This window comes from Monodon monoceros, unplaced genomic scaffold, assembly GCF_005190385.1.
Source record: "Monodon monoceros isolate NGI ecotype Baffin Bay Population unplaced genomic scaffold, NGI_Narwhal_1 Super_Scaffold_2, whole genome shotgun sequence".
Classification (NCBI taxonomy): domain Eukaryota; kingdom Metazoa; phylum Chordata; class Mammalia; order Artiodactyla; family Monodontidae; genus Monodon; species Monodon monoceros.
In genome coordinates this window covers 92,654,913-92,681,217 of record NW_021703776.1, presented here as the reverse complement: position 1 = coordinate 92,681,217, position 26,305 = coordinate 92,654,913, and the positions used below count along the sequence as shown (strand labels likewise).

The 26,305-nt window shown below is 41.0% G+C and overlaps 1 protein-coding gene across 1 annotated transcript; it reads right to left on the bottom strand.

The window, feature by feature from the left end:
* Window positions 1-1,712: 1,712 nt before the first annotated feature.
* Window positions 1,713-23,883, bottom strand: WEE2 (WEE1 homolog 2). The gene is made up of 11 exons (XM_029234382.1): window positions 23,530-23,883; window positions 18,443-18,639; window positions 16,627-16,678; window positions 14,423-14,595; window positions 12,748-12,869; window positions 7,217-7,363; window positions 6,445-6,552; window positions 6,229-6,314; window positions 5,296-5,466; window positions 3,508-3,650; window positions 1,713-1,869 (listed from the first exon to the last, which is right to left on the bottom strand). Exons 1-11 carry the CDS (start codon window positions 23,881-23,883, stop codon window positions 1,713-1,715), a joined length of 1,710 nt encoding a protein of 569 aa, XP_029090215.1.
* Between the last annotated feature and the right edge of the window lie 2,422 nt (window positions 23,884-26,305).

Genomic DNA, 26,305 nt, shown 5'->3' with positions numbered 1-26,305 from the left:
TCCCGCAAGGGACATGGCTGGTGTCAGGGAGGCAAGAGATAAATTAACTCAGTTTTAAAACCTGAATAATCAACTATACTCCAATATAAAAAATTAAAATTAAAAAAAAATACATAAGAGTACAGGGGAAAAAAAAACCTGAATGAAGACTCATTTTTTAAAATGTCAATGGGCAATACAGAGCACTATACCCCACTTAATTGCATGGAAGAAATTGCTACTCCAAAACAAGAATGATGTGATGATTTGTTCAATGATTTATTCAATTTTATTTTATTTTTTTGCGGTATGCGGGCCTCTCACTGTTGTGGCCTCTCCCGTTGCGGATCACAGGCTCCAGACGCACAGGCCCAGCGGCCATGGCTCACGGGCCCAGCCGCTCCGCAGCATGTGGGATCCTCCCGGACCAGGGCACGAACCCGTGTCCCCTGCATCGTCAGGCGGACTCCCAGCCACTGCGCCACCAGGGAAGCCCGATTCATTCAATTTTAAAAACTTCTTAATTTGCTTTTAAAAATTAAGGGAAAAGAAGAAAACAAGGCAGCCAAAAAGCCTACAAGCCATGAAGAGGCTAACATCATCAATATGACACAACTAGGAGTTCTCAAATGCCTTTATGACCAACATTATTTTGTATCATAGCTTGGCCATTAATAGCTTTTAGGGCCGTGAAGCTGGGCCTTAAAGCCAAGACCTGTTAGTACCAGCCTATTGGATTCTCTCTCCTACTCATGGTTTCCAACATAAATTTCGTATTCTTTGTTAGTTGCATATTTATAAAGACGAGTGCTTTACTCATATTTGGCTTTGGACAAGATAAAAACCTTTATTTACAAACATTCTAGTCCTTTAAAAATATATATACAGAGTAAAGGATTTGGATAAAATAAGTTAAATCACAGGAAGCAAAGCCAACTTCTGTTAAAATCAAGGAGAAATTGGTGACAGCCAAGAATCAAAACCAGTTATAACAGTTACAAGAGGCTCAAAGCAAATAGATTGCGGGACAACAAACCACATCAAATTTCCCCTGAACCCTCTACCCAGTGGCTTTGTTCCACAAGTTCATAGCCAGCTCAGAAATCTGAAGTTATGTAGAGTCTTATTTCTACCCACCTCATATGGTGGTGAAGTCATTAACTTAATAAATACAACATCAGAGAAAGGGGTTGGCTCCATTCAGAGAATGCAGTAGGAAAACTACTTGCTCAAAGTGGCTGAAAATTCCTTGAGGAATAAATTCATCTAACCTGGGAAATGTTGTTGGAATCCAGGCACACTTTCTTGTAAGCTGTTACCTCAACTCAAAACCAAATTGAATTCCTTTCTGTTTGCCCGGAGAGTCCCTGGGATCCTTGATAGGTAGGTAGGCAGCCTCATAGCCCACAGGCTGCACAAAGGGCTGCTTTCAGTTCAGAGGTCCATGCTTTCCCGTTGCGCACCAACAAATCTGAGAAGTGAATGAACTGTTGACAGGTGGTGTTAGGAATGTAGCAAGAGAGAAGAGAAATGGCTACCAATGATAATACCTATGACCATTGCTGCTAGGAAGTCTTGATAGCTGTAGGATCTTGGCTGAAAATGCTAAATTAGGAGTGGCTTTTGAAATCTTTGGGCACCCAAGGCTGTTAGTTTCTTCCTTTACAAGAGAAAGGTTGACACAGTCGGTATCTATTTGGGGGATAAAAGGTGAGTTGGTGTGAAAGGAGTTCTTACGGGGAAGACTGCCCCCAGGTGAAGCTTGAAGACTTGGCACTCTTTCCTCCCACCAGGCGTTTGGTGCTTCTTGATCCCGTGGGGGTCCCAGAGACCCCAGGGACACTGTGGCACTCCTTGGGGGACTGGGCCTGCTGGGCTTCTTTCAGTTCCCTGGAATTAAAGAGGAAAAATGTACGTTACTTAGTCCTAAATTAGAGATAATATTTATGATCAAAACTGATATAGATATGGCATGGACATATATACACTATCAAATGTAAAATAGATAGCTAGTGGGAAGCAGCCACATAGCACAGGGAGATCAGCTCGGTGCTTTGTGACCACCTAGAGGGGTGGGATAGGGAGGATGGGAGGGAGGGAGACGCAAGAGGGAGGAGATATGGGGATATATGTATGTGTATAGCTGATTCACTTTGTTATAAAGCAGAAACTAACACGCCATCGTAAAGCAATTATACTCCAATAAAGATGTTTTAAAAAAAATTAAAATAAAAATTTTCTAAAAAGTGAAAAAAAAACTGATAGAGATTTTTCTTTTTATTTCAGTATTTATAGAAACAAGCCTGAATTATACACGGAATAGAAAATTAGCTCCTGTGATTATCTTAAAAAATGGCTACTTCACACATGCCTCAACACACAGCAGGCTTGGCTTACTGAATTCTACTGATTGGGGCATAAATGGTCTTTAAAATTAAAGAAAAATAAGAGAACAACTCTAGAGGCTATATATGAAAGCTCCAGGGGTCCGTGAAGCGCAGCCCATAGGTCAAATCTGGCCTGCCATCTGTTTCTGTAAATAAAGTCTTACTGGAACTCAGCCAGTCCCATTCATTTGTATATGGTCTATGGCCACTTTCACATCACTCCAGTAGAGTTGAGTCGTTGCAGCTAAGATCATATGGCCCACAAAGGGTGAAATACTATCTTGTTCCTACAGAAAAGTATGCCAACCCCTGGTCTAGACAATTTCAAAAAGCAAAAAATTATTGAGTTGCTTATTAGGAAGGATTACCTGACTAAAGGCTCAGTTAGAGCTTCCACAACTCATTGCCAAGAAATCATTTGGGGGACTTTTCAAACTAATCATTTTAAGATGGGTTGTGCAGCCAAAAGAAACTGGACCTCTAAGTTTATTCTAGACAAGGACCATTTCTCATCTGCTTTTATATTTTCAACAGTTCACAGTATGTAATAATTACTTTAAAATGCCTTCAGAACCGTGCTCAAACATCACTTCCTGGCCTTTATAATACCAAGCCCACCCTATCAATTAATTAATTTGTTAAATGAAGGAATAGGTTAATAAATAAATGCATGCATGAATACAAGCTTACATGCATAAGTAATAGGACTGCTTCCTTTGGCTTGGAAAAATACCTCTTTCTCTAAACATTTGCCAAGACAGAATATCTGCCTGCCCCCAAGATTTAATAGATTTCTAATAGATATCTTCCCACTTTAACTATGGTTATCTTATATCGGGTGATCATCCACCAGTTACTTTAAAACTCTGGTCACTCAGAATCCTGCTAATTTCTTTACCAGTTGTATTTCCTTGTATTCATTTGCATTGACTGGAATTTTCTCTCTCAAGCCGTCTAGTCACGGAGCATCCAGCCCCTTGTTACAAAGGGCCCCATGCTACTAGCCTCCTTGTGGGCAAGGGCCCCTGTGTCATACTGTTGGATTCCACTCGAATCCATAGAGAAGACACATCAGACCAGTCATGTCACTGTGAGTAGTACATCAATAGATTCTTTCTCAACTCCAGCATCCAAAATCTACCTTTCCAGTGTGGCTGTCTTGAACTTTTCCAAGTTCAACTGCTGCTGAAGCTCTTCTGTTTTCCCCAGGGAGGGACAGAGAACTCGACTTTTGGCCAGAGCTGCTGCAGAAGGTCTCTCTGCTGGATCGGGGTGGATCATGTTCTGATGAGGTAGGACCAAAAAGGCGGAAATAGAACCTTCACTGTTGGGAAAAATCTCCCCACCCAAGCTGACTCCAGCCCAGCTTCTGCCGGTGGATTTTGTGAAACTCGCTTCTCCTTTGTGCAAAGGGAAGAAATAAATGAAAACTTAGCTCCACCTGGGACAGGAATATCATCCTTATCTGGTAGCATCAGTCATCCATACCTTTGAGTTGTCCTTAAGTAGCATATTTTAGAGCTGGATGAATGATGAACCAGCTTAACTGCCTTAATTTTAAGCAGGAAGAAACTGAGGTCCTGAGATAGAAAGTGGCTTGTCTAAGTTATTGACAGGCCCAAGACTAAAACTCGGGTTACCCAACTGCTAGTTCAGCTCACTTTCTACCATAATGTGCTCATTTTTCACTTAAAATACTGTCACCATGACAGTATTCCTACAGCATTTATCTTCAGGTAGAGGATGTGTATAGCCTAAAATGACTGGAATACAGTCAAAAATACCTAATATATGGAAATTAGTAGTGTCAAATAATGAAGAAAACACTGACCCTTCCATTTGGGGAGCAACGTTCAGAGCCAGCTCCACCACTTATTATGTAGCCTTGAGCAAATCACGTACCTTTGCTGAAACTCAGTCTCCCTTTCCTATATTTAGGATAGCGATATTCACCTTCTGGGCTATTGTGAGAATTAAATGAATTCACATATGCGTATTACCTAGCACAGGGACAGCGTTGAGGTACTCAGTTAGAATCAACTAAATCTAAGAGCAATTTACACATAGAAATAGGTGATTAGGCTATGAACAGAAGACCACTGTGAGGAAAGGTTTGCCTTCTTTCAGGAAAGCAGAAGTGAGGAAGGACAAGTTTGGAACTAAATTTGAAGTGTTCAGGTAAACTGTGAAACTCAAATTTAATCTCCAAGAGAGTAGATATTTCTAAGGCTATTTTAGGGATTCTAACCAATCCTGCTCCTTAAGCTATGAAGTAAGTCTTACATATACATTGCTTTTCTAGTATAATTCTAGCTTCTTGACAGTGTAGGTGTTTTTGTACCTCTCTTTGTTTCAACATAATACCTTCCTTTCCTTGTCCCTTCACATACTCAGGTATCATTAAGGACAAGGAACACATAGATTCCTAAATTAACATTACGCCTTTCTTCTGCTCAAATAACTGGTGGGATTGTCAGTTATCCATCGATAAAGTAACTTCTATTTCCTCTATACAAGCAAAATTCAGTTTTTTGAGTAATATCACTGTTACCATTGACTGTAGTTAAAACCCTGATATAGGAGCCTAAGAGCAGATTTGATTTCGGAATTAATCAATTATCGAAAGTGAAATACAAGTCAAGGAACTGCTCTGAGGCTTGGTTTCCTCATCTGCCCACCTCACGGGGTTATTAGGAAGGGTAAATGAAAAATACAATAGGAGTTTTAAACTATAACAAAAGGTTTTCATGATATGCTCTAAGTTTCCTAGAGAACCTTTCAGTCTGTCCTGTTTTTTCTGGGCTTCCTAGTCATGCTTCCTTTCCCTTCTGTCAATGGCACCACCATTTCCCTTTTCCCACCTATTTGCCATTACATTTTTTAAAAAACAGACATTTCTATCCTCTCTTCATTTCATTAGAGACACCACCTTGAGTAGTTGGTGAAATTCTTTGGAGAGCTCCTGAGGAATGTCTGGAAGATTCCCCTCACGGATGTGATGCCACGCAGCCCCATTGGTAGGTAATGACTCTGCTCCTGCAGCCACTGCAATGGTCAATCCCAAGGCAAATATGTCTGCTTTAGGAAGGTGCTGATAATTCTTCAAAACAGAAGACAGGAAGGCCAGTTAGTTCGCCAAGTGAAGGGAGTCTAGACTAAAACACAACTGGTAAGAGAGATTCATTTGAATGCACATGAACTTAAACAGACGCAGTGGGCAAGGTTATATCTGCTGTGGTTAGTGGTCTATCTCTAGGGAAGAGAGGACAGGGCACAAATCCACTTGATTAGCACTGCCCTGCCCCAAAGAGTCTGAGGCAGAACCTCAGTGCCATTTTGCTCTCTCAGGCTCAAAGAGGCTTGAAGCATAGATTGGCTGATCACAGATAGGAAAGACTCCTCTTTTTCTCCCCTGATTATTATCCTGTAGAAACTTATATCCTTCCTCAGCCAGACTCACAGACATCTTAGAAGGTGAGCAATAACTGAAGGTCATTCCAATGACCAAAGCTGGAGGTGCTATCAAAAGGATAGTAGCATGATAAAGATGGGTTCGACCAATAACAGCTTCCTTTCTACTAGGAAATCCGTAAATTTAAGAATTCTAAGAAGTATTAGAAACAGTAAAGGACCTTCACGAAAAACAGTAAAAATTTTGACTAATCCATGTTTGAGCCAGCTTTCCCCACGCTTTTTTTGCAAAAGTTTCTCTCCTATCTTTGGTCTCCATTCTGGATAGAAAAAGGATAATATAAATTTAAATTATAAATATATACTTTTCATTTCCTGCACTGTCAACATTCATTTGAAACTCAAAATGTTCAATGGATTATAAAATACCCTCCATTTCCCTAATCTATACCTCTTGCAAAATCTCATTAGCCAGGAAGCGACTATCTCCCTCTTCCACTTTGGGCTTGCTTATTGATGTCACGTGACCCAAGTCACCTAAAAAAAGAAAACAAGAAATCGAGTTCTTTAAAAGCATGTCTTTCTTAAAACTGGAATAAATGGAGTAGTCATCAGCATAAATTTTATAGGATAATATTATACCAATCAGGTTACAAGACAGACTCACCAATTTTATACATCACATTGGCAGAGAGAAACCAATCAGCTTCATTTTCAATCTCTTCTGGGACTACTGGAGAGTCACTTTGCATCTTATGACATATGAAGATGTTACCTGAAAAAATACAGACTTGTCGTTAAGTAATGAATCGTAAACTTTTTCACCCGAGATTCTTTTCTGTAAATAACATTTCAGTCACCCTCCTTTTCTGTGTGCATGTAACAAGACTACCAAGGTTTCTTTTCTTCCATGGAATCTCTCACACTACTTCTGAACAGCTGAGTAATTGATAATACCTATTTCAGTGAAACTTAAACCTCAAACATACTCCATCCTCTGAAGAGGCTGGTGGCCTCAAAACAAAGAAATAATCAAAACCACAAAATAGTAACAACATTTCCTCGCATTTCACATTAATGAGAGCCTAAACCATGCATTTCTGCTCACTTCGATCAGGGCTGAGTTAGAAAGAGTAGAGCACTAGCTGTAAAAATTCAGGATGCAGCCAATATGCTGTCACTTATCTATGCGGTAAATTAAACACTTATTTTCATACTTTTGATTCACTATCTGGGAATCTTTACTCTCTGTCCTCTAGGCCCGGGGGGAAATGGTTAAAGCTCTTTAACCGAAATTTGGGCAGGGGAGGCGGAAAGGGAAACTGATGAAAAGGATTCTGCCAGCAAACAGCGTCTTTGACACTTGATAGACACGCAGGCACAGATTCTGACAACAGTGGGAAAAGAACTAAATACGGCCAGGGGAGAGCTGTACTGACTAGGTTTGATGTCCAGGTGCGCCATGCCAGAGTTGTGGATGTACTTAAGCCCAAGGGAAATCTGTAGAAGGATGTCTTTGAGTTTGCACTCTTGGAAATGATTGCCAGACTTTGCGTTTTCAGATATAGCAGCTTGCAAGCTCCCACCTGGGAAAGAAAAACAGAGAGTAGCCCCACAAAATGAGAGAAAAGGTATGAATCTTATAAATGAAAGCATAGTACGTATTCAATAAATTCCTCATGAGTGAACGCAGTCCAGCAAGTATAAACTGCTTCAGTGTCAGTTTGAAACATAAGATCTAATCCCTGTCCATACCATAGACATATTGGAAAGAGGAATTAAGGGCCTTTAAAGAGGAAAAGAAAATGCCATATCCTAGGTATCCAATATGTGGTCCTATTGCTTTGAGTATGCCCCAACTAACATTTTAAAAGTTTTACCTAGTTATTAACCAGAAGGCCAATCAGGCCTAGTCATGTAGCTGCTATGGTGTTGATGAATAATTCCATGTTGGTATCAAGGTAGTAATTATAGGCCATTAGTAGTTTTAATGTAATTGGCTTCAAGTTTCATTCCATTAAAATATATATCATGAGGGCTTCCCTGGTGGCGCAGTGGTTGAGAGCCCGCCTGCCGATGCAGGGGACAGGGGTTTGTGACCCGGTCCGGGAAGATCCCACATGCCGCGGAGCGGCTGGGCCCATGAGCCATGGCTGTTGAGCCTGTGCGTCTGGAGCCTGTGCTCCGCAACGGGAGAGGCCACAATGGTGAGAGGCCCACACACCACACACACACACACACACACACACACAAAAAAATATATATATATATATATATATATATATATATATATAATGAAATAAGAACATGTAATGATTGCTGACCCAAGGAAAATATAAAACCTCCATATACACCTAAACCCTATTTGAGCCACCGTATTTGTATATCAACTATTTATCATTGTTATCAATAAAAAGATAAGGCCCCCCAGCTCATCTGACTACCTGATCTTAGATGCTCCTATCCTAAGGTATTAGAATGCTTCTGAACCCTTTGTTTCATTAATTAGCATTTGTTGGCGGCCTCTTCAGTCGAATTAGAGACTCCTGGGACCCCCTGTCAGAAAGCCCACAGCTCCACCCTCCAAGTGTATATGAGAACAGGAGGATCTGAGATGGTAACTGTACTTTTAAGGAAATCGATACTTTAAAGTATCTATGTAAAACTGAATTTAAAGCTTGAGCTGCCATGTTAAAATAAGTTCAGAAAGGAGAATTCAGCCCCTTTCAGAAACACAAAAAGGGCTAAAGTAAAGGTTATTTTTTTCCCCCTGGGAGTCTTCTTAGGAAAGAATTTATGGACTGTCAGAGACATTAATTAGAAAGGAAGAATAAGTAAAGAAAGAGTGCGTTGTGCTTGTTAAAAATGCAGTCACCTCAATACTAAATTTGCAGATAAGGTTATGAGCTGCGACAAAGCCCCCGGGTCCCCACTAGCCCGGGGGGTTCCTTTAGGACAGGGCCCACAGCTCAATCATCTTCACTGTGCCAAGGTCTGGCATGTAATAAGTATTTTCTGAACTGAATGTCTATTCTGGAAACAGAGGGAAAAGAAAGGCTGAGTCAAGGGCCCTATGAAAGGTATGGAAAGAAAGAAGCATCCTAGGTTACTTAGGATCCACTTAATATGTTCCTTTAGATTATAAGCAGGGGTATTTCTAATCCCCTGAAGAGGTCTGGATATTTAGTAAGGGTAACTAGACCAGTACTAGCAGCACTTTTATTTACTTAGAATCTCTATAGGTCATATTAAAGATAGCCAAGAGGTAATTAGAAGAGTAGAAGTTACTGGAAAGTACTCGTTTATACGACTGTATTAGAATATCCTCATTTTGCTAGAGCTAAAGCTGGTTGTCCACACACTCTTATAGAAGAGCATAATTAACTGTTCTTTACTAAATAGTATTAACAAGGAAGTATGTGTTTATAGACACAGCAATACTGAATGAACTGTAAACTTAATCCCTCCTAATCTCACCCAGCTGCACTGGAGCCTTAGCTCTGTAACCCAAGGTACCCCCTGGAGTTGGCTCCCGCCAGCATGGTGCCCTAGGAGGAAACAGCCAGTTCCTGGCAGCTCTTTTCAAACCACCTTTGTGAGACGAGTTGCTGAATTCCTTCCTTTAGATAAAATAAAGATACTCACCCTACTTGGCAGGAAAAAAAAAAAAAACTTAAGAAAAACATATCCATGTTTTCCTGTCTGCTCGTGAGGCCTAACAGATACCGAAACAAATAAATAGCAAATGCCTTCCAACAATGAAATGCAAAAAGCAGGCCAACGACTCAACAGGATATTGTGTTCCTACATTTGTATTCTCACAATCTTGATTTTAAGTTGCCACGAACAACACAAAGCATATTTTTCTGCTGGTAAAGTTGTTCCTTATTTGGTGGAAAAATATAACCAGTATTCATGGTGTTCCACAGAAGACACAGACTTCTGAATGTCACGTCACTTGAGCAAGTATGAGAACCACCATTCTAGGGGAAGATGCCCTGTAAAACTTCCGTGACAGAGACGTCAAAAGAAAATACTGCCTTTAGGGAGAGATTAATCATCCAGTCCTGAATCGGTTAGAATCCTGGTTGTTGCAGAATCAGCCTGCTACCGGAAAACCTTCAGATTTCTGAGGCTGGCCCAGAGGTGGCTTGTAGGGGATCTTGGCTAGGGTGTCAGAGAAGCAGGGAACTTTTGATTAGTTCAGGGTTCAGGAGGGACAGGAGGGGAAATCAGATGACTGTTAGTCTCTAATAGTTAAAATCTAAGTTATCAAAATCATCTAACTTATAATCAGAGTTAACTCCATAAGAGTACATGTTCCAGCCGGACTGCTGTGAGAGGCTAGGGGTGAGGGGTAAGGGTGGGCATGGGGAAACAGGGCATAAGGATGAAGAGATGAGAAAGAGGGAGAGGATGCAGTGGGGAGGGAGTGGAAAGAATGAAGCACTGACTACTCTGCTACTTTACATATACTTTGGGCTTATTATCCTTTACTTAGAGCCATCAGGCAAAGTCTCAACATGGATTATCCTTAACTACAAACAAGGCATAAGGGCATGCTTTATTTTCCATGATCAGTTCACATATGAAAGGTTCAATGTATGTGAATTACATTTTGCTAAATCACAGTCCCATTTTAATTGGCAAGTGTTGAGTGAAGCTTGTGAACCTCCATGATGAACAAACAATGATTCCCCATAATCTATTCCGTCTAGTCAGACTCGCTGCCTGGCTTTCACGGCCCACTGCAGTCTTCCCACCCTTTACCTTGCTGATCTTATTCTCCTCCTGTAGGGTCACCTCAGGCCTGTTAGTCTCCTTACCATCTGCTAGGCCAGACCCTTCCCAGCACGGTGCTCTTAGTCTGCCTGCTGTTCCCCTAACTGGGTGGTCTTCCTTCTCCTTGCCTAAACTCTAGTAATCCTTCTGCAAGGTCTCATTCAAGTCTTACCTCCTTTATGAGATTCTCTCCGGATATGCTAATGACAAGTATTATCAAGTTCTTACTATGTACTGGGACTTGATATTGTGCTAGCATTTGACATATATTGCTGCTAATTTTCAAACTACTCCCTTAGGTAAATATTACTGTCTCTTTACTCATTGAGATTAAATGACAGCCCAGTGATCCTACAACTACTATGTGACAGAGCTGGATTTTGAACCCAGGTCTGCCTGACTTTAAAGCCCAGGCCCATCCCACCACACTGCCTCTTGTTCACATTCCTCCTCTCTGAACGCTTTGTATCCACAGTTGTACCATATGGCTTTGCATCAGATTGTCTCTTTTGTATTCATTTTAACAGAGAAGATGGAACAGAGCTCCTTGAAGATAAGGACTTACTTACCTTATCTCACTCTACAGTATTTCTCACCCTAGAGCTTAATACAGTGTCGAGCCTATAGAAGGTATTGAAATGTTGAAAAGAATTAGAAGATGATTTGTAATAGATCACTTCATCTTATTCTTTTTGAAAATTTGAAACTTTTACATTGCCCCAGTTAAAATTTACATTGCCTGCAGGTTAAAATTAGTTGTGTTTCGCTTTATTAATTTTTTAATTTGATATTCTCTTTGTTAGTAGCTAAATGTCATGGAAATAAAATCAATCTTCTTTATAGAGAGAGGGAAGAGAGAAAAAGAATAGGGAATCTCAGGTTATGATAAGAGGAAATTAAGAAGAGAAGATGATAAGAAAGTCTCAACCTCTCAATCACAAGTATAATGAAAGGGTCCATTTTTTAATCCCAAAGAAACTATTAGAAAAAGGGATCTGGGGTGAGCTTATTAAGGAAAAAAACTCATGAAGTTCACAGGTAAGGCTATGAGAAAATCAGGCTCTAAGGAAACAATAAGGGAAATGCCAAATCATTATTTTATAGGATATGTCTTCTGTACCATTTTCTATGTTTTTAGCAACTCGTAATGTTATTTACTTACCTACTTATAAAATCAATCATGTATACGGTGATGAAGCTTTATCAGTGATCACTGCCCTCAAAAGCCAGGCTGGACATACATACTCAGGGCTATCCAGTGGTCATCAAACTTACCCAAAGACAGACTGTACTATTAAAGAAGCTCAGGGTGGGTGTACATGTGGTTGGGGGGTTGCCGTTACCCAATATCACTGTGGCTGAAATATGGATTGTAAAATATGGATGCATCCTAAAATGATGGCAAGCTTCTATTCAACTGGTAGCACTTTTCTACTTTACCACGGAACATTTTGATGAAAATGTATTTCCGAGAATAACAATACACAACTACTGTTATGTCACCCCTTAATCATAGATTAGAAATATTAATCATGGATTAGAAATATGTTAATCCAAAGGACCACTCTTTATAATTTAAGTAGCCCAGGAAACAAAAAGGTTTTACTGGTTACGGTGTATATATGGTCCTGAAGGATCTAGGAGAATATATCTGAGGTCACTAAGTTTCAGTCCCAGCACCCCACCCCATGCCCTTACTCTTCTGAGAATACTTAAAGCTCAAAGGTCAGAAGCAGCAAGAAACATGAACAATCCCCAAACACAGGAATCCACTTCAAAATTAATCAGAAGTTGGCTATATAAGTTTAACACCCTTTCCCCAAAATCGTAGGGACTATGGCTTACATCTTTTAGAATACCTAGTAAATGGTAAAAGGATGATCTACCATTCAAACCACCAGGGTGAAAGTTTTCTCTTTAAGTATTAATTAAAGTGTGAAGGATGTGATAGCTTCTGTGTATTAGCTGTGCCTCAGCTTTGAAAGAAACACATAACAGCATAAGCCTGAAATTCCTTTCCAGCTCAACTCATTTTCTCCAGCTGTCTGTTTCCAAACAAAACAGTAGTACAGACTTTTAGGTATGACTCTAATATACGTGCCATAAACTACAAGAAGGAGGCAGAGATTTTTTTCTGAAGACTTAAAAGTTCATCTCCCTCTCCATAGATATTAGACCACATACTTACCATTGCAGTATTCATTCTGAATGACCATGTGGTCATCTTCTGCCCATGCAGAGTAGTAACGTACCACATGGGGGTGATGCCCAAGCACCGCATGAGCATAAACTTCATGCATAGCCAAATTCCTAAGAGACAGAAAAGCACTGAGAACATTGAATCAAGATAATAGACATACAAAGGCTTTTAAAAGACAAGCTCTGAGGCATTACTAACAACGGCAGAACATTTACTGAGTGTTCACTGCTTGCTTACTATTTTATCACATTTAATGTTTGTAACGCCTCAGTATGATATAGTGGCAAGGATTAAGGCTTTAGCAAATTAAGTGACTGACCCAAAGTCAAGCTGGTGATAGTAGATCTAAGACCAGAACCTTGGTTGTCCTGGACCAAAGTCCATGGTTTTTTGATTGAACATGACATATGTAGAGAGGAATCTTGGGTGGTTATTACCTCAGCAGCAGACCTGCTTTGATTCTTTTTTTAAAAAAATAAATAAATTTATTTATTTATGGCTGTGTTGGGTCTTCATTGTTGTGCACGGGCTTTCTTTAGTTGTGGTGAGCGGGGGCTACTCTTTGTTGCAGTGAGCGGGCTTCTCATTGTCGTGGCTTCTCTTGTTGCAGAGCATGGGCTCTAGGTGCGCGGGCTTCAGTAGTTGTGACACGTGGGCTCATTGGTTATGGCTTGTGGGCTCTAGAGCTCAGGCTCAGTAGTTGTGGTGCACGGGCTTAGTTGCTCCACGGCATGTGGGATCTTCCCAGGCCAGGGCTCGAACCTGTGTCCCTGCATTGGCAGGCGGATTCTTAACCACTGCGCCACCAGGGAAGCCCAGAGCTGCTTTGATTCTTATTTTCACTGTTTCACAATCTAAAAACCCTGATGGGCTTAAGAAGAAATGGACTTGATTGTGGATATTGTGATGGGCCCTCTACCTTCCCTATGAAGGCTAAACAATCATTATAGTCAATATTAAACTCAGCCAGTATGACGTAGTCACAGGGACAGTCTTGGGGGCAGATATTCATTATGCAATAGGAAATCCAACACACAAAAAAGCAAAATATAGTACTTGATCAATTTCATTATTCAAATGAAGAATTCCAAAGACTGATGTCAGATTCAGCGTTTTAGTATTATATTCCCCAGAGTTCATAAAAAGCAGTGGTTGAATCTGAAAATATTTGTTTTCCTTGTGGAAAGGAAGAACTTTTGAACATTTAGTTCTGGGAATGAAATTTAAATTTTTGTTACTTTTTCCTTGCTTACAAGGAAGGAAACTTTGAAACTTGACTATTGAATTTATTATTAATGCAAAGTAGAGATAACCAGTGAGTTAATAATAACTTGGTAATATTTCTGATGAACTAAACAGGCACCAGAAGATCATTCCATAAATCTATTTGTTAAAAAAAAAAAACCAGTAAGACCAGTAGTAAAAGCCACAAGAACTACAAAAAACAAAACAAAAACACAACATGATCCCAAATGCTCATGGTATATTTCAGGAAATAACTTATCTCTGATCTTGAAAATTCAGAAAGGTTATGAATGTGAGACAACTTTCAGTGGGTCGGGGGGGGTGATTAAAAAAAAGTAGCAAATGACATCAGTGCCCTGATTCAAAATGCTTTGGCAAATCCAAGTGTGTATTTCTAGTACATTTTAAAGGTACTCACTCATCTGATGATCCTACCAAAGGTTTCGTGGAACGTTTTATTGCATAAACACATCCATCCAGCCTCTTAATGCACTTGTAGACCGTACCAAATTCCCCAACCCCGATTTTTTCCACCTCCAAGAATTCTTTTTCATAGCGGGAAGCCATGTTGGTTTCTCGTAGAACACATCTCTGAAATATTTCAGTAAAAAAAATAATTCTCCCTAACATATTGTGAGAATAAAATTAAGGCATATTATTCCTAAATTTCTCTAAGTTTTCAAAAAGCCTTTTGAGGCAAATCCATCAATATTCTTGGTAGCAAACGCCTCTGCAACCCTGCCACAATTGCTGACTACCTTCTCTGTGTTCTTTATAACCTGTCATACAACTCTATACTGACATTTCTCTTTGCTATATTATTACATCTTCTTCTGTATTATTTCCTCTGTCTGGCCATACTCTTCTTCCCTATATGTGCCTAGAGGGGACACCTCACTCACAGCCAGAGCTACTGTCCTTAGCTGAAGGAGCGGGTGGGCTCTTGGAGGAGGATGTTAAACAAAGAGAACACCTCTCTTTGACTCTTGTTTACTTGTCTCACAGTCTGGCTGCTGACGTTTCATCTCAAGTTGAATAAACATACTGTGTTCAGTTTGCTTCCCAAAAAAATCTTAGTCTGGAGAACAAAATTGTCAAATTGATAATTTCAGAATGTGTGCTCAGATAGCAACCACTCCCGCTACTGGCCAACTAGTGACATCACTCATTGCTCTGCTAGTAAATAACTCAAGCAAGTCACTGAACTCCTTTATCAGTTTTCTCATTTGTAAGATGAGGATCATAGCAACTGTGCCTCAGGGTCCTGTCAAACATCACATGAGAATTATATATGTTACAAATATATATATATAAAATTCTCAGTAAATGGTGGCTATGATGACAAAAATATGCAGAGATTTATATGAATCTCAGTCCAAGCTGATTCGTCTCTGTGAACTCATCTTTTCCCAATATCCTCCTTAGCAAGAATTTCTGCCATCCAACTTTAAGTGTTTAAAATATCTTGACTCTTACTAGCTCTTCATTTTCAACATGCAGTCCCAACCAGTCTTCATCAACAAGATCTATAATTTCCCTTGCCCTTAGCCAGTCTCAAGCTCTGTTTCCTCCAAGTCTGGATTTGCTACAGCTACCAGCCCTCTCTCCATCTCCTCTAATAGGAAGATTGCTTTTGCAAAATGATGCAGTAGAATCAGACAAACCTAATTGTTTCCCATGAGGCACCCACACTTTTTTTTTTTTAAACTATTTTATTTATTTATTTATTTTTAACATCTTTATTGGAGTATAATTGCTTTACAATGGTGTGCTAGTTTCTGCTTTATAACAAAGTGAATCAGTTAGGAACGCACACTTCTGATCAGAGGCCTGAAGGCGCTGGTAGTGCTTACCTGCTACCTTACCAGCCTCATCTCAGACACCAAGTACCACCTTACCATCCATATCACTCCCTCCCCCTCCCCTCCCCGACCCTCCCCCCTCCCACTTACATGCACTGAACATTATAATATCATGAAAACATGCCTATGTTCAAGCATCTTAATGGCAATTTAATATTCCACTGACTTTAAACTATAATTTACTTGGCCATTCTTCCATTATTGGACATTCAGTACTCCCTTTTTTTTTCTTTTTGCTATTACAGTTAAGGCTGCAACAAACATCTCTGGTGGTAATATTTACAGCATTATTTTTTTAGTTTATATTATCAAATGAGGGATACTAGATCAACATTATAAAAATCAATGGATACTGACACATTTAAGAGCTAAATTTTACGTATAGACCTCTGGCTTTATGCCCTTTTTCTCTGTTTTGTCTTATTCATTTTTGGACCTTAAATATCTTGATTTTTCCCTTCACTTCTTCTGAAGTATATAATTTTTCCCCAGATCAAAGACAGTAGCAGTAGCCTTGAAGAATACTCCAAGGTAATGGTTCAGCAATAGATTTGTTAGACACTGTCTGGTAAGGTAACAACTAGCTAAGAATATAGACCCTGATGAGAGCCCAGATAAATTTAGCTGCAAAACATATTTACTACAAGGTGTGTGGAGGGTTGGAGAGGAGAGAAAGGAGAAAGGAGGGAGTGAGGGAGAAAAGGAGACATTAGGATGAAATGACTGTGTTGCGATGGCTGGACCAAAGAACTGTGCTCACCTTGGCAGGCAGCCCTTGTTCTACCTTGCCTTCTCCTGGACCAGCTTCCTCACTTGGGAGAAAAAAAAGTGGTATCAGAGTATGATTAGCACTTACTGAGCCTAGTACTATGCTAGGTTTGGGGGCTCTACAAGTAAATGAGACAATTACTTCCCCTCTTCAATCTATATTTGGGCACAGGGATAAACAGAAATTTTCAATACAAGAACTTAGGACAGGATAAAAACAAGATATCAAGGGATACCATAGACAGCACCCAATTCATTATTTGAAGAGTAAAAGCCTTTCCCAAAAAAGAGGACGTGTAAGCTAAGATTCCAAGAATGAGTAGGAACCAGCTAAGACAAAAGAACAGGGTTTTAGGCAAATGGAACAAGGTATGCTGAGATGCGGATCAAGAGAATGCGCAGAACATACCTGAAACTCTAAGGGCTCTTCATCACCAGTATACGTTTCCCCTGCAACACCCGCCTCCCTTAGAACCCGGCCTGTCTTAGGTTCACAAGCCAACTGTAAGTATGGCAGAATGCGCTCTAATCCTGGCTAAGATGTTTTCAATTACTTTTCATTAAGCTGAAGTCTCTGACGGACACCCTCTTTGGCACGAGCAGATGCATCCTGGATCTTTAAGCAAAATTTCAGTTTCTAGATCAGCCAGCTAGGTTCTTCTTCTGGACGAGTACAGGGTAGAAGGGGCAAGTGGAGGACATTACACGTGTGCAAATTAGGTGATGCAGGACACTTGTGACTTACATTTAATACTACATTCTAATACTTTATAAAATAGCAACGCCACAGTGAAGAAGAGGGGAAAATACCCTCTCAGCATCACTAAGTTATTGTACTAAAATGTCATCACTTTCAGGGCCAGGAATTCAAATCAGCAGTCTTTTCCTGCTAGCTTCAGTGAGAGGTGAAGCCATTCACTCTGAAGGTTTACAAAGATCCTAAAGAGCTAAAAGCAGTGGCCTAGTAACAAGAATAGACAAGTGTGCTTGTGCTGAAGTCCTGTTTACTTAAGACCCAGGAAATAGTATTGAGAAAAACCTATTCTGGCTACAAGGCTGATTAATATGTAGTCATGGATTCCAAAAGAACACAGCACATTAACTGTTCTACAGGCTTTTAGATTGTTAGCTGTGCGTTTATTTTGCTGAGTACCTCTAAGCATAAATGACCGGCCTGTTTTAGAGGTGCTTCCAGTCTATAAAAAAGCAGCATTGAGGATACGGTAAAGAAATGTCCCTGAGTAATCTGCACTCTCCTTATTTAGGTGATTTCTACCATTCAGTGGCCTTTGTGGAACAGTGCAGCTGGCTTTCCATTTATTAGCACCTCCGAAAGCAGCACTCTCTTTTTCTCTTCAGCCAGCCTTCCATCACCTGCAGAGAAGTTCAAATCCTTGCTCTGTAGCTGTCATCACCAGTCACACCACTAAACTCAAAACAGCAATATACTCTCTGGAACGAGAACTACACCTTCCCCAACTGCTGGACTCGTAGTAACCAGAGGGGAGCCCTTGAGTGCAGTTCCATAGCCCATTCAACTTCCTAATATAAGACAGAGCTATTGCTTACTCTGCCCTGTTCTTTCAAAGAGAAGGCATTTTACGGTACACTTCAGAATGGAAAGGTGTTACGATCTCTGTGACAAAGAAGGTTAAAGCCAGCGCTGACATGTAGAAAGGAGGGAATATATAAACACGATGTCGACTCATTCAGACAGACTTCTTGTTTATTCCTAATGTTTAACACTCCCCCTTCCACTTGGCAATAGTAAGATCAGTTCTCAAAAGTCATAGCAACAGGACACTTACAGGTCGCCTCGGGTTTTCCGCTTGCCATTGGATTTAAGGAATTGTTTCCTATAGGACTCCGGAGTGAAGGGATTAATATTGACCAGAGCCAGTGAGGTCATCGCATCGGTGAAGGGACCAGGTGTGAGCTTCAGATGCTTAGAGCTTCGGGAGGGGAGCTTCCCTGTTGAAGAGATCCCCGGCTGGCTCACCTGGCCCTGAATGAGGATGAGAAAAGGCAAATCAGAATGGAGGTAATTTTTAAAAAATGGTTCTGTATCAGTTAGTTAATTAATATTTGAACCAAAGAAAGCTATTGCTGAAAGATACCCCTTAGAGGGTATCTGGTTCACTGCAAACATTGTAACTGGTCCTCTTATGAAAAATACAGATTCCCAGTCTACCTCTAGATATTTTGATTCCTGGGATCAGCACAGCAATCTGTACTTTTGTTAAGCTCCACCCTCTTCCCCTGGGCGATTCTGATAGTCAGCTCTGAGACCACCAATTCTAGTCCTACCTCCAGCTTTTTAAAGATGACCTTTCAGCTTAGACAAATGAAAATGACTCTAGAAGACCTGGTGCTTATGTTCTCAGACTGTATAGTTAATTTCCCCTCAATTATTCATCCCAATATTTGTTTGGTACCTACTAAGTAGCAGAGGCTGGGTTAGGTGCCGAAGGGACCAGAGGTGAATTCTGGCTCTTAAGGAATGCACAGTCCATTCATCAGCGGTTCATTGATGTTTCAGAAATAATCACTTTGTAAGGGAAAGATTTCATAGGCTATCTAAACATGGAAAAAGAAGTTTCCAAGTCCACTAAAACTGTAGCACAAATTGAGAAAAGTTCCAGAAAGTGGGGTAAGGAGACTGAAAAGTAATACTCTAAGCCCTTAAGATGCAAGGCTTTGCAGTGGCTACAACTAGCATACCAGTCAATAGGAAAATGTGCAGGGCTTACCACTCCAAGTGGGGTACAGTAAGAGAACATCGGCCTAAAACCTAACCAGAACTAAATCAAACGACAGAGGGGAGAAATCAAAGACAAAGAATTCTGATGAGACGGCAGAATGCTGTAATGACCTAAGTGCCAGGGGCCAGAGGAATAGCTGCGTAATAGATCCTCAAGAGGACAGTAGCAGACACAGGGGCCATGATGTAACCTCATAGTGTAATCATTGTACTGTGAGGCTCTTTGGGAAAGAATTCTGTTTTGATATTCTCTGCACATGACTTTCGAGTGTAGAAGCAGAAGCTAGATTACAATATGATTCAGTATATAAAAATGCAATTGAAGAATGTGAGGCTACAAAGAATGGATATTAAACTTACTAATGAATACTCATTATTAGATTAATGATAGAAGCAGAAATAAATACTCATTAAATGATTGATAGAAGCAGAAATGACGGAAGCTATAGAGTACACATAGCAGCCTAACATTTTTTTAAGTGAAGGAAAATTGACGCAGTCAAGAGTTTTGCCAAGGGTTTTACATATGTCTTAGAGTTCAGAGGGTCAACAGCCCTGGGGATATTATCAGACAAAGCCATCAATGACAAATAATTTTCCCATAAGTTCATTGTAAGGGTTGAGTATTGGTTCAAAAGAAATAAAACTATACTGTATGATATTTCTCAGTTGTCAATGTGATTCAGGAAATGAATTTAGAATTATAGTAAATATTTATATTATTATATTAAATTAAATATAAATATAAATATTATTAAATATAAATTATTTAATATTATTTAATAATTTAATTTAATATTATTTAATTTATTATATTTAATAAATATTATTAAATATAAATATAAATATTTATATTATTATATTAAATTAAATTATAGTAAATCATTTTCTGAAACAGTTTTCTTGTGATGGTGATTATCATATGGAAAATAAAATGCATCTGTCACATATGAAACAGTGGGGCATCCACACCGGGATCCACACCTGGTATGTTTCACATAGTTCCAGTTGCTACAGTTCAAGGACAACAAAGAGGCCTAGAAACTTTTCAGATAAAAGTAAGGAAAAGTATTCCTATCAAGGAAGACTATCAGAATTCCTAGTCTGGAAATATGAGGGCTGATAGATTTTGGGAACTCCACTTACAATATAGCAAATGATGTTATGTTAATATGGATTTTATTGCCAAAAGGATAGAATTATGAGTAATCCTTTTGAAATCTAAAAGAACACAGCTTGCAACAAGGTTTATGAAAGTGAGTTCTGCCTAGAAGTAAAGTAGACTGAAAATTTCTGGAAAGATGGCCAGGTTGAGGGTATAAGCGTGTTGCAGAGAGCGTAGCTACTTCCATATAAGTAACAGCTCTTACTACAGATGGTTAAGAGAAAGGAAATTTGGGGAATAGCTCCTTGACTTCTGAAGATGGTGAGAGGAGAAGGAGGCAACCTCCCACTAAGACACAACATCACAGGGACCGGGAAAGGCTTTAAAGGTCCAGCTGGTACAATTAGTTCCCTGATGCTTGAATCCCTGGTACAGTGTTTTTCTACCAAGTGGTCATCAAAGAGCGTTGAATGCCTTTAGCCACAGGGACCTTACTACCTCCTAAGGAAGCTCTTCTATCTCTAGATAGTTGTGCTAGGAAGTCCTTAGGGGGACCTGAAGTCGTTTCCCATGATTTCTGGTCCTATCCCCTGGGCAAGGCTGAACTAAGCCAATCCTCCTTTCCTCTGCATTCCTGTCTTTAGCACAACATTATGAATTATCATCCCCCTGGCCTCTCTCCTCTGACCTTGATCCAAACTATATTTTTTGTAAAGCGTGTACCTTCCCAGTTGCATTTCGAGTTTCCCTCCCAAATGTTGTTTTCTTTCTGTCCCTCAAATCTTGGCACCTCTAGGGTCCCTAGCTTGGACCACTCCTCTTCTTACTCTGGCACACAGGCTATGTAAACTTATACACACCCATGGCTTCAACAACTTCCTAAATGCTGATGATATCCAAATACAGATCTCCAACTTAGGTGGTTTTCCTGCATTGCAGAACCACTTATCCAACGATTTACACCACATCTCTTTCTCCAAACCTGTACATCCTCTAAGGTCACCTACCTTGATTCAAGGTACCATCTACTCTGTCAAACAAGCAGGAAGCCTCACAACACCCTAGGTCCCTCCTTTTCCCTCAACCCCTACATCAAGTCAGTTAGCCATTCCTAAGCATCTCTCAACTCATCACTGTCTACCACTATCCAAGTTTAGTCCCTTCTTTTTTCTCAGTAGATCTATTATGAATACTGCCCTGCCCCCATGGTCTCTCCCACTCCATTCCATCCCTCACATGAAGGTCACGATTTTTCAAAACTGCCTCTGACCAAAACCATTTAATGGTTCTCTCAACACTTTCAGGATAAAATCTCAGTGTAGCAGCTACCTACCTACTCTGGCCTCACTGCCAGACCCCTGCCACTCTGAATAACAAGCGATTTTCCAGGTGTAGCGTGATCTTTCCCCTCCATAGCTTGGTAGATGCTTTTCCCTCAGCCTCGAGCTCTCACTCCCTTCTTTTCCTAGCAAACTGCGAATCATCCTGTAAGACTGCTCTCAAACATTACTTCCTCTGGAAAGGTGGCCTGGATATCTCGAAACTTAATTCCCCACTTTTTCTCATCATGCTCTACAAGTCCTCTAGCATACCTGATCTGAACTTTATTTACCGTTGTTGTTTACCTTTATTCATTCTGTAGGCACTTTTGAGGTAGTGAAGGGTTTGCCAGCAGAAGGTCTGCTAGCATATCAAGGTGTTCAGTTAAGTTTTCAATGAGTGGATGAAATACACGTACCGTGCCGTGTCTCCTCCTGCTTACTCTGGTTCTGAACTACATGCTCCTAGCCCACTCTCCCCACAATTTCCATGTATGAAAACCATACCAACTTTCATTGCCCTTCACATGCTTCCTTCACCTTCATTTCTTTCCTGACTGCCCACTGAGAAGCGGTCCACCCAGAGAACTCTGACCACTCTTGAATCACCTATCACATAGTATCCGTAGGCACATCTCCCCTGCCAGAGACTGCCTCATGCTCCCAGCCCACAGTGGGTTCTCAGAAAATAAATGGTTAATTGATTGGTTATTGGGACCATTGAAAAACCCACAGGCAGACGCATGAGCGTATTAAAGTAGTTTGTCTACCATTCAAACGAGAAGCTTAGTATTTGCTGGTAGTTGTGGTACCCATACTCAGCAGGTACAAAAGAGACCTGCTGAGTGACTGCGCTGCCGTCAGAAGCACAGATGTTATTCTGATGATTTAAGCACCTCAAGCTGAGGCCGCGGGAGCTGATTCCAGGCCTAAGGCTCACACACCACAGCACTGGTCTATTAGAGGTAACCCTGCCCCAGTCCCGGCTTTAATAACATGAATGATATAACAGGAGCTCAATCACAGCAAGGATAAAGGAACATGCTTACTTGGGACCTTTACCTATTTGCCATCCTCAGCTTATAAAGGAGTATCAACCAGTTACCTCTGTGTTCACATATAAGAGCCTGTACCTCACTAGACCAAGGAAGGGAGAGGACTTCTTTCTGGAAAGAGCAGCAGCAAAGAGATAAAAAATATGTTAAATAGTGAATGTGAACATTCTTATATTAGGAAATATTAGTAAATAATCACAGAAGAATAGAGCCAGTTGGCGTAATGGCAGGAACAGTAGACCAAGCCCCAAAGAGCATGTTTCTCAGTCCTTTCTCTGCCGTTGGCTGAGCTACAGGCCACTTTCTCTCCTGAGACCTTGGTTTTCTCATAGGTAGAGTACAGGTCAGGCTGTAGATCTCAATATTTTTTCCAGTTCCAATATTCTTTCACTAGGAACTTTTTCCCCACCCAAGATTTATCTGTGGCCTACACCAATGGTTTTAAGAAGACAGCTGGCAAGACACTTAATTCTGTTTTCTGGTAACTTTAAACTCTTCTTCATTTTCACCAGGAAATACGTAACTGAAGATAGATACAGCCTGTGAAACAGATCTGTCACACATACATAGGACTGGGCCCTCGTTTTCCGTCCGCCGAACTGAAGGAACACAGACCTCAGCGGCCTGGCTCCCTCCTCCCCAGCGATGGACTTACTTTGGGAGTGAAGGGGCTCTCGCAGCGTGGCGGCTTGCCCTTGTCTGGCGGGGCTGGGGTTTCAGGACGTGTGAGAGAGTGTGACACTGGAGTTCTCAGACCCTGACCTGGACTCGCTTGGCCTTTTTCCTGAAATGTGTTGAGGTCACGTACGTCACTAAGGGGAGTTCTGACAGGTGTAAGCTCTGCTGCCTGAACAGATCCTGAATCCTGAGCTCCAGGCTTCTCGGGGGTTTGGCTCTGGGGCTCCTTGCTCTCTTGTGCTTCCTTCTGCCCTTCGTTCTCATGCTCTTCCTCACAAGAGGAAAAGTTTAATTTCTGCTTCAGTTCTTTGTCCTCATCGTTGTCACCCATCTCAGCCAAAGAGCTTTAGAACCTAGGCAAGGAGACCTCTCAGCAGGAAACACTACAGAGCTGCAGAAATAAGGAGGAGAAAAGAAAGTAACCTGGCAAGTTCCCTAACTCTAGCCCGGCTTTCCTTCTGCCAACTAACAGCTACATGGAGACACACCCTTGGTTTACTCACTTAAGTACCACGTATCTGTGTGATCTCAGCTTCTCCTTATTTCCATTCTGATTAAAGAAGGCTCCAGTAACTCTTTGAGCAATTAAATCCAATTATGTATAGAATGCTTCTGGATGTCCCACAGTCTCCCTGAACCCATGTGCAACAAATTACTAGGGAAACAGTTGGATTCTTTAATGTAGCATGGCTTTTAAAATACATATTCGCCCACTGGGAATGAGCTCATTATTGGAAAGAAATTATTTTCACTCTTTTACACCTACCATTTAGAAATATCACCCTCTCCTCTCCCCCAGTTCCCACCTACCCAGTGGCTAGCAGCAGTTCCTTAGAACTCAGTATCACCTGGATATCATAATGATCCTTAAACAGCCGCTAACATATCTTGGCGGGAGTTCATCTCCCTAATAGAGACACACCTGAGATCTCTGCCAGACACACCTGTCCTAATTCAGGAACCTCCACACCCTCCGCCCACCCCCAGGTATTAGCAGTTAAAGCTTTTAGGGAACCGGACACATTTTCACACTGAAAAAATGAAAGGTAGAAAGATCAGCAAACAGAGAAGCAGATATATTATCACTTGAAAATAGCAATTACTTGGGCCCCAGACACCTTATTTTGTAAAATATGTTTTCTTACTGTTTAGATATCTTTAACATACATTATTCAATTTCTTTCTCAGAGAGGCCCCTATGGAGAGGGGAAAAAAAAAAAAAGCTCTTTGAAGAAATAAAAAGGCCACCAATATCACTTTGTAGGAGAAACCATGTGAAAGGCACTACATGAAAGAGGAAAATGATGTACATGAGCCCCCAGTGCCCTCAGGGGTGACTCTGGAGGGACTGGACATGAGGAATTATTTACATGACAAACGTGGACCCAAAGAGAGGTGCTAAGGATGAGTTTGGTCTTGACTGAAACAAATTCAACGTCCCTTCTCATGATAGTCTTTGGTTACCCATTGCCTGTCACCCATCTTCCACCTTCTCTCTCTTCACCAATCCCTCCGCCCCTTTCTTTTTTCTCCCTCCTTTCCCATTTCCCACCTGAACTCATGAGAAGGTTAATCCAAGTGAAGAGTAACTGGGGTGGGGGTGATTGTGAAAGTGTTTCTGCAGCTAAACGCCTTCTCATGCCCCAGCTTTTTGTAGATGCGCACACCCCCCAATCATTCCTTTGTCCTTCCCCAGTCCCTCTGGCCACGCAAACTTTCCAAATCACTCAACAGGGTAGCTCACTGCTCACCTTTGTCAGACACTTGGCATCCCACAGGGGCCAAGGAAAATAGAGTCATCCACACGGAGGGGAGGCCGGTAAAGAAATTCCTATTAACTGAGATTCCGGGCTTCGTGGTGAGTTTCTTGTTTACAAACCAGCGGGCCATGTGATATAATTCCTTCACTACAGCCTTGGTGCTGATCAGTTTTCCCCTCTCAAGGCTGTGGCTAGTCACCTCTCCAGGCCAGCTAGAGGCTTGCTCTGCTCTCAGGCAGGATGGGACCAACCTGAAACCCTCTGACTGTATCACGGGCCTGCAGCCAGGGCACAGGGGCTGGTGTATTGGGTGTTATCCAGTAGGCCAGGTTGGTTTTTATCATCACCCCTGCCTTTCCTCTCTGCCTTGCTGGAATTCTCAATTCCCTTTACTTATGACTGCACTGTTTGCCTAGGGAGGCAACTATGCCACCGTGACGACCAATGGTGTATAACTTGCACCATAGTCACCATCCATATATTATCACTCAGCATATGATTGCGGCTAAGGCTCCAGAACAAGAAAGGTATAATAACAAGTACGAAAAGAATACTCCCGATTTGGAAAATACAATGAGAATTGGGCAGTTGCCGACCTTGATGGCCCAAGGGAATCCCTGGAGGTGCACATCTGGCCTCTGGCCTGCAGCCCCACTATTTCTGGTGTCATGCTTTACTCTTTTCTCTGTCCTTAGCCTCTTCACATTGTGAAAGATCGCATCTTCCCTCCAGTGCATGTTAATGCCACAGGCATCCATCCCAGGCACAAAGTTTAGCATCACAGTTGAGATGAGGTGTCAAAAGGGGAACCCAAATAGCCTGTGGCAATAAGAGGAAAAGGAGGGAGGATTTTTCCCTTAATGTGGAACACATGTGGGTGTTCCATAAACTATTTTTGAATTTACTTGGGAAAGTAAAACTAATGTATCTCATTTTGTTTAAAATACTCCGTATTTGACTTTTTTGAAGGTGGAATGTTGCTCATATTGTTAT